The 9,032-nt window shown below is 44.1% G+C and overlaps 1 protein-coding gene across 2 annotated transcripts; it reads right to left on the reverse strand.

The window, feature by feature from the left end:
* Positions 1–3,839: 3,839 nt before the first annotated feature.
* On the reverse strand, positions 3,840–9,032 carry LOC134029175 (uncharacterized). 2 transcript variants are annotated; one of them, XM_062473199.1, is made up of 4 exons: positions 8,724–9,032; positions 6,589–6,702; positions 5,217–5,259; positions 3,840–4,739 (listed from the first exon to the last, which is right to left on the reverse strand). In XM_062473199.1, the coding sequence occupies exons 1-4, from the start codon at positions 8,775–8,777 to the stop codon at positions 4,603–4,605; spliced, it is 348 nt and encodes a 115-aa protein (XP_062329183.1). In that variant the 5' UTR covers positions 8,778–9,032; the 3' UTR covers positions 3,840–4,602. The 2 variants fall into 2 exon arrangements, with proteins under 2 accessions (XP_062329183.1, XP_062329182.1); XM_062473198.1 differs by having other exon boundaries at positions 3,840–4,802; positions 8,724–9,027.

Raw genomic sequence — 9,032 nt, forward strand, 5'->3', positions numbered from 1 at the left:
CTCTCTCTCTCTCTCTCTCTCTCTCTCTCTCTCTCTCTCTCTCTTCCACCCTTTCCTTTCTCCGTCGGACACCTGGAAGTTGCTGCTCGTGACCCGTCTGTCCCTGCGGCCCTGTTTTCCCGGGCTTAGACCAGCAGGGCCTGTGGGGGGGTCACAAGGGGGGCCAGAGGTCCGCAGGTTCTGCATGGTTGTTACTTCCTGTCACCTGACCAACGTAGACCCGGCCATTCCACACCACATTTGATCGCCACGGAGAGTTGCTTATGCATAGACCTCCCAACCCGTGTGTGTGTGCGAGTGTGTGTGTGTGCGAGTGTTAAGGCCCAGGGGGCCACTCTGCTGCGAGACTCACTGGGCGACGGTGGTCACAAACACACCATGGGGGGGCTAGACAAGGGTGGGGAGGCAAGATGGGGTGGAGGGTAGGGGGGATAGGTAGGCTGTTTTTATCCATGCAACTGATGCTGGCACAATATAGAGTGCTCCAGTAACTGACTCTTTTATAAAAACCAACTCAAAGGAGAGACATGATAAAAAAAACGAAAAAAGATTTAAATCTATCAGGAATCATCTGGGTGTGAAAGATGAATCTGAACTTTTTTTCCATGTTTGTTTTTGGGATGTTTATGTTGGTATTGGGGGATTTAAACTCATCATGTGCACTATGAAGGTCAGAATAGATCCACACCGCGTGTGTGTGTTTGTTTGTGTGTGTGTTTGTGTGTGTGTGTGTGTACATGTGTAAATATATATGTCTACATGTGTCGGGCACACACCTACAGTACATCATAGAACAGTGGACTTTTTTAATCAATATGTATGCTGTCTCCTTGGAGACGGGACATCCAACCCTCCATCCATCTCCTACTGTGGACCGTGATGATGTCACACTGGATGACATCACAATGAGACTTTGTTCTGCCTGTGTGATTGACAGCGTTGCCTAGGAGATGGGGATGGGCGGGAAGGAGAATGGGATGGGTTGAAATGAGAGTGTGACTGTCTCTCTTTCATCCTGTTCCTTTGATCCCTATCGGAGAAGGAGATAGGACTGTTTTGTTGTTGCTGTAGTTTTTTTGCTCTTGGTGCCACAAGCCCCATTATGTCAAGCTGTCCCTTATATTACCCCCACTATTGCCTAAACCATGACTCCCTTACGCCACCCACCCTTAACCCCCTAGCCCCTTATGTCCACCCACCCTTCCCAGCTATTCCCCCACACCATCATCCCTTACCCACCTTGACCCCTTGCTCCTCCCCCCCACCCTTACCCCTTACCCATCCCCCCCCCGTACCCACATTCTACCCACTTCCCTGTAACCTCACTGTGAGCCACGAGCAGACTGTCTAGGCAGACAGAAAGTGATGTTATCACACACACACAGTGATGATAGCACACTTTCACACACACAAACACTAACACAAACACACTGATAATCTGACAGATCGAGCAGAGAAACACAGATAGAGACAAGTGGAGAGAGAGAGGGAGAGGGAGAGAGAGATGGCTATTGTGTACACAGGAATAAGGAAGAGGTTGAAAGAGATGACAGTTTGTTATGAATATGTGATTATGAACCTCTGTTACCATGACAACATAGTAATCAAATGCCTTGTTCAGAGCCCTCTCCTCATCCTTCTAGAACTGATTGAAGCTTTATTCATGGTACTTCTTTACTTGGTATGTCTTTATTTTGTATTTTTTTATTCTATTCCCAAAGCTTAGCCCCATGACAAAGAACCTTCCCAAAAAGAGTTGCTCCCAAGTCCCAAAGCTTCAGGGCCGTCGCAATAGAAAAAAAAAAAGAAAAAAATATATCATGTTCGTTTTGAAAAGTATGTACATATATATTTATATCTAAATATATAGTAAATATATGAATATTGAACAAAGCAGAGAATTATAAATAGCCATTATAATTGAAACAAAATATATTAAAACGGTAATGAGACAATCGCTCAAAAAAAATCACAGGACGAAGAAAAAGAAGGGAGGAAGGAGACAATAGAGGGGGAGGAAAGACACGGGTAGCACCCAAGAACGAGCGAGCAAGGTTTAGAGGATAAAGAGAAAAAAGAAAGAGAGAGATGGAGATATTTTAGTGTTCTACCAGTAGGTTAAGTGTTCTACATGTGTGTTCCCTGATGACCTTGTGACGTCATACGTGAGTGAAGGCACTGAGGACAGTACAAGTAGGGGACATTGGTGTCCTGAATGACCAACACAAGACTCCACACATACAGTACACATGTCCCACATATATAATAGTTATAACTTCGTAGCTGTTCAAAAGTCACTCTCCCTCCTGATTGGATGGGATTCAGACCGACTGCAGAGTGAAAATCCTTATCTTTATGTTGTTATGGTTACCTGTTTTTTTTGCTCTTGCTTTCTGGGTTATGCAAATTGGTGACAGAGAAGTTAGTTTTTTCAGAAACCCAATATTGTCACAGTAAAAAAGGGCAGAAGGCCTGGTTAGACAAATGTAATAAGGGATGCCCTAGTTTTAACCAATCACAGACCAAGCTGTGAACAATGTGGGTGGAGTTTGGGATTTCTGTTCCTCCCTCCCAGTCCTCCCTTGCTCAGAAGAAGTTGCTCTGAATACCATAAGACTGATCTGAAATCGGACTCCTCCTCCTTCATCCTAACCTTTACTATTAAGAGGGGCCAGGTCCATCTGATCCCAGATCAGTTCATATGAAGACAACTTCACCTGAAGCAGCGCTCAAATCCTTCATCCTGCTTGTCCCTAACGACCTCTGACCCTACCATTTGACCAATCGGATGGCCCCTGCTCTTACCCCAATCCCGCCCTAGGTCAACTTCATATTCGCTTGGTTGACGATTACTTGTACATAGGAATAGTGTTTTTGTAAAAATGAGTACTATTTTCAACATCTCCAGGAGAAAAAAAACAGGGCACAATGTTAACTTTGAGGAAAGTTTTAACTCAAGATGAAAAATGGATTGAAAAGAAAATGTTGAGAATTAGAAGGACAAGGCTTTAACACATGTCAGAGTGGACCACGCGATGGCATTCACAACAAATTCCTTTGTTTTTTTATTTCATTTTGTTGATAATTTTTATTTACTGTTACAGATGAGTTTATTTAGATATTGTCATTTTCTTTTTCATTATTGTTTCACGTTGGGGTTTTGTTGAGGACAAAATGGCATTGCATGCTCCGACTATTTTGCTGGTTATAAATTGAAAAAATGGAAAATGAAGAATTAAAGGATGAAAAAAAGTGGGAAAAAAAATTCAAAAGCAGAAATGGGGACTTTGATCTTTTATGGAAAGTTGCTTCAATTTGCAAAATGCTTGTGTTTATCTATACCTTTTTTCTTTTCTATAAAAACAAACAAAAACAGAAAAAAGAGAAGAGTACTCCAACAACTCCTTGTGCAATAAAGCATCTTTCTATGAGTCTCTGACCCTCCTCCTTCTATGAGTCTCTGACCCTCCTCCTTCTATGAGTCTCTGACCCTCCTCCTTCTATGAGTCTCTGACCCTCCTCCTTCTATGAGTCTCTGACCCTCCTCCTTCTATGAATCTCTGACCCTCCTCTTTCCTCAGTGCTGACATGGGCTCTTCACCAAGTTTGAGTCCAAGATTAACCAGTACATTGATGACTTTTAAATGGTTTGATGGATCTGTTGCTGAAGGAATGTCACTGTTAGAAAATGTAGGTTTTTATATAAATTGTTATGAATACCAAAAATGGTATGAAGTAAATGAATTGACTAAGTTACTGTACTGTTGTGCTTCAGATGATAAATCACCAGACAGCCCACCAGGGGGCAGTAGTGACCAGTCAAAGAAATCCACAGTGAGCAGCTGTACATGGACTTTATTGGACTTAATTAGTGAATAATATGTTCATGAAAAATGTCGCAAGAACAATCAATCTATTTGATCCTAGTTATGTGATACAGATAGCAACATCAAGGCATACACACACACACACACACACACACACACATGTACACACGCACACACACACACACACACACACACACACACACACACACACACACACACACACACACACACACACACATGTACACACACACATCCAGAGAACAAAAGCATCATCACAGATAAATACATACTGTACATTAAAACAAATCACTGACTTATATTATGGATATACAATCTGCAGAGTTGGTCAGTAGTTGAAGTGTTTTATCAGTAACCTTTTATTCTGTTCAATACATAATTACACTGTAATTCAAGTTAAATGATTTGGTTGAATGTATGTGTGCGTGTGTGTGTGTGTGTGTGTGTGTGAGAGAGAGAGATAATGTGTGTGTTTCTTTCTTTACTTTCTTTTTTTTCTTGCCCACATACTGTGTCAATCCAGCTCTCCATTAATCAGCATATCCATCCTTCACCACCAACCCCCATCTCTTCCATCATTTCTTTCTCCATCCATCCATCCTTCCATCCTTTCCTCCATTCCCTCATCCTCTGTGTGTCCCCTCTCTCCCTTCCTCCTTCCCGCCATCCTTCTGTCCACACATCCATCCATCCATCAATCTGTCCATCCATCTCCCTCCAGTAGAGGGCTCCCTCCTCCTCCTCCTCCTCTTTCCCTCTACTTGGTATCTTTATGCTTCTTCTGCTGGTACTTCCTGTACTGAGTTTGGATGGTGGCGGCAGCCTTGTCGGCCTCCACGGGGCTGAGCGGGGCGGCGGCCAACGAGGCGGGGTGCCCGTTGCTGGCCGTGGAGTCTGGGCACGACAGGAGACAGGGGATTGCCAAAGAGGCAGCCATGGTGGCAGTGGAGAAGAAGTCTGTATCAATGATTGAAGTCCAAGCACATGATTGACAGGTTAGTCAGACATCGTCTGGCTGGTCTGTGTCTGGGAAACCAGCCAAGCGATTTGAATACATGTGGATTATTTATATGAATTAGTCATTTAATACTACTTTTAATGTGATTTTAATGTAAGGATGACTGTTAGAATGACATGATGTAAATGTGAATTTACATAATCTGGAATCAAAGTTGTGTTCTGCTATCAGATTATTGTATACATAGACCCTTTGGCACAGTGGGAGAGCTGTTTCTTACGGTTCCATCTGATCCTAGAAGGTTTCTACACAGAACGCTAAGAGGCTAAACAGAAGGGTATTGTATATGGATGTTTTTCTTCCATGGTTTTACAGAGAAACGTGTATCATTAATGAGAAGATATTATACTTACTCTTTCTGTAAACTCCCATGCTGTTCCTCCTCTGGCCTTCATACTGTGAAGATGGACAGAGAGTATTTTTCCACATAAAATGGATTAGCTAACATAGCTAACAGCACAGCCAGGAGTTGACACACATACTTACTCAAGTAAACACACACACCCAGACAGACATGCGCTCATGCATAAATGACATTCCTCAGAATTGTTGCACACGCCATATACCTGTTTGCAATCAGTCCATCGGTGTTGGAATGCGTGCGTGTGTATGTGTGTGTGTGCTGGTCAGATTCTTCTAATGCCAATGCAAAAACACCAATTTGTTACAGTGTGTAAGCTGGTATTCCAACACACTGGCTCTATGTTAACAAGGCAGGCACCTGATGCCTGTCACCATGGCATCCGCTGTTCTGGAACATAGCGGTGTCCATGGAAACAGCAAACGCATGCCAAGGCGGTACTGTTCAGGTATGGCTTAAGTATGGTTTAATTAAAGCTGGCGTAGATGAATTCATGCTGATTAAATAAAATGATTCACATTTTTTCCAGTAAATGTGCCACTGCAGAATGTGTGGCCAAGTGGTTCCCCTGCGAATATTACATGCACCAAAACCTGACCGCAGGCTGTCTAAATGAAGGCCAAACATGTCTTTAAATGTGGGTTACACACACACACAGAGACATTCATTCTTATAGCATGCAAAGGCTTGTTGCAAAAGAGGATGCACCATGCTAAAGTGTGCTAGTAGCCTGCTAAGGCATGTTAGCATCATGCTAGGCTACCTAGCTCCAGTCTCCTGTCCTGGGTGTCCTCTGGCTGAGCTGCTCTCCAGGCCGGCTGGTGACCTCTCTTAAGCCCTGCAGCTAGTGGGATTACCATGGCTACCAGCCAGTGCAGGTATCTCGGACCACAGAGCTTAACCTGTCTGTCTGCCTTTTTGTCTGTCTGTCTGTATGTCTGTCTTTCTTTCTGCCTATCTACATCTTTGTCTGCCTGCCTGCCTATCTTTCTGTCTGCCTGTCTTTCTGTCTGACTGTCGTCTTGGCAGAGGCAAGAACATGTGATCCAACCTCAGATTCTGAGTCACATTAGTCAGCTCTGCGGGCTCAGAGGGGACACTGTGGGATGGAGTTCAACTGTGGTAAGATTAGAACTCAATACAATATGGCAGTCAGGACTTATCTGCAGTGTGCGCGCATGTATATGTGTGTGCATGTGTATGTGTGGTTGTGTGTGTGAATGTGTGTGTGGGTATGTGTGTGAGTGTATGTGTGTGAATGTGTGCATATGTGTGCAAGTACGTGTGTGTGTCTGAGTGTGTGTGTATGTGAGTGTGTGTGTCTGAGTGTGTGTGTGTGTGTCTGAGTGTGTGTGTGTACTCACCTCCTCTGTTCTGCTGCTCCTCCTGCTGTGTGATACTGAGTGGACCTGCCAGGGGAGAGGCTGGGACACCATGAAGGGCAGTGGATCAGGCTGGCGGGCAAAACGCATCCCTAACTGGGAAGGAAACACCGGATTAGTGGAGTGTGTGTGTAGATGACTGTGTGTTTGAACAACCATTAGCTTGTGTGTGTTTGTGTTTGTGTTTATGTTTGTGTGTGTCTGTGTGTGTGTGTGTGTGTGTGTGTGTGTGTGTGTATGTGTGTTAGAAAGCATTAACCTCAGGTTAACCCACAGGTCACATCCATGTTCTGTATCATTCTCACATGTGAGTCTCTCTTTGAGGTATCTGTCTCTATGATCCTTTAACACAACACCCTGAAATAAACCCATGATCTTTAACATCGACAATCGCCATCCCATTAGGTTAACAGGAAAACAGTTGTCATGGCATCATTGGCTCAGTCACTGGTAAGCTCCTTGCTCGGTCACTGTCAATGTCATTTTTGTATGTCCAGTAGCTTAAGGACATCAAAGGACACTCAAATAGACACTGGCCTCTGACTTACAGTGAGGGAAAAAATGATTTGAGCCCCTGCTGATTTTGTATGTTTGCCCACTGACAAAGATATGATCAGTCTATAATTTTAATGGAAGGTTTATTCGAACATCAAGAGAGAGAATAACAAAATGTTGTCCCACTCCTCTTTGCAGATCTTCTCCAAGTCATCAAGGTTTCGAGGCTGAAGTTTGGCAACTCAAACCTACAGCTCCCTAAACAGATTTCCTATGGGATTAATGTCTGGAGACTGGCCACTCCAAGACCTTAATGTGCTTCTTCTTGAGCCACTCCTTTGTTGCCTTGGCCGTGTGTTTTGGGTGATTGTCATGCTGGAAGACCCATACAGGAAGGAGGTTCTCACCCAGAGAGTTGATGGTCATGGCCCCGCCCAGCGTCCCTTGATGCAGTGAAGTTGTCCTGTCCCCTTAGCATAAAAACACTCCCAAAGCATAATGTTTCCACCTCCGTGTTTGACGGTGGGGATGGTGTTCTTGGGGTCAAAGGCAGCATTCTTCCTCCTCCAAACACGGCGAGTTGAGTTGATGCCAAAGAGTTTGATCTTGGTGTCACCTGACCACAACACTTTCACCCAGTTCTCCTCTGAATCATTCATATTTTCATTGGCAAACTTCAGACGGGCCTGTGCATGTGCTTTCTTGAGCAGGGGGACCTTGCGGGCACTGCAGGATTTCAGTCCTTCACGGCGTAGTGTGTTGCCAATTGTTTTCTTGGTGATCATGGTCCCAGCTACCTTGAGATCATTGACAAGATCCTCCTGTGTAGTTATGGGCTGATTCCTCACCGTTGTCATGATCATTGCGACTCCACAAGGTGAGATCTTGCATGGAGCCCCAGACAGAGGGATATCGACAGTTATTTTGTGTTTCTTCCATTTGCGAATAATCACACCAACTGTTGTCACCTTCTCACCAAGCTGCTTGGTGATGGTCTTGTAACCCATTTCAGCCTTGTGTAGGTCTACAATCTTGTCCCTGACATCATTGGACAGCTCTTTGGTCTTGGCCATGGAGAGTTTGGAATCTGATTGATTGATTGCAAATTGAGATTAGGAGCACTCCCTTTAAGAGTGTGCTCCTAATCTCAGCCTGTTGCCTGTATAAAAGACACCTGGGAGCCAGAAATATTTCTGATTGAGAGGAGGCCAAATACTTATTTCACTCATTAAAATGCAATTCAATTTATAACAATTTTGACATGCGTTTTTCTGGATTTTTTGGTTGTTATTCTGTCTCTCACTGTTCAAATAACCCTACCATTAAAATTATAGACTGATCATTTATTTGTCAGTGGGCAAACGTACAAAATCAGCAGGGGATCAAAAAATGTTTTCCCTTTATGTAACTGAACTACATTTACAGACCAAGCATCTAAAGGACCCAAGTTTGACAATGATCTACTTGTACATATGACACCCATAGGAGCATGGTGATGATGTCATTCACCCAGTACACACACACACGCTGTAAACACACACTCTTGTAAAAGTACCAAGAAGCACTTCAATACATACTTTCATATACACACACGTGTATCTACACACACATCCTGACCTTACCGATTCAGCTACCCGGACCATCATGTACATGGCTGTCAGCATGGTGACCAGCATCTTGATGGCTGTTTATCCCCGAGGTTCAGGACCCTGCAACCCTGCCTTTTCTCTCCTGGGGCTGGAGCTGACAGTGCTTTCAGAAGTCCTGCTTCCTGCTCAGCCACGCGCCAAGGACAGAGAGAGAGAGAGCGGGAGAGAGAGAGACAGAGTCCTCAAAATGTTCACCAGGACAGACGACAGGAACGATCAAGGGATCCAACAGGAACTGGAGACTACGGGAGGTGGATCTGGAAAAAGACACACACACGTGCA

The sequence above is a fragment of the Osmerus eperlanus genome, chromosome 11 (genome assembly GCF_963692335.1).
Source record: "Osmerus eperlanus chromosome 11, fOsmEpe2.1, whole genome shotgun sequence".
Lineage (NCBI taxonomy): Eukaryota > Metazoa > Chordata > Actinopteri > Osmeriformes > Osmeridae > Osmerus > Osmerus eperlanus.

Coding starts and splice junctions, on each gene's coding strand:
- LOC134029175 (XM_062473198.1), bottom strand. CDS start 8,777: ATGCTGGTCACCATGCTGACAGCCATGTACATGATGGTCCGGGTAGCT. Junction 6,703..8,723: donor TGGTCCGGGTAGCTGAATCG/GTAAGGTCAGGA, acceptor TTTCCTTCCCAG/TTAGGGATGCGTTTTGCCCG. Junction 4,803..5,216: donor CATGGGAGTTTACAGAAAGA/GTAAGTATAATA, acceptor TCATTGATACAG/ACTTCTTCTCCACTGCCACC.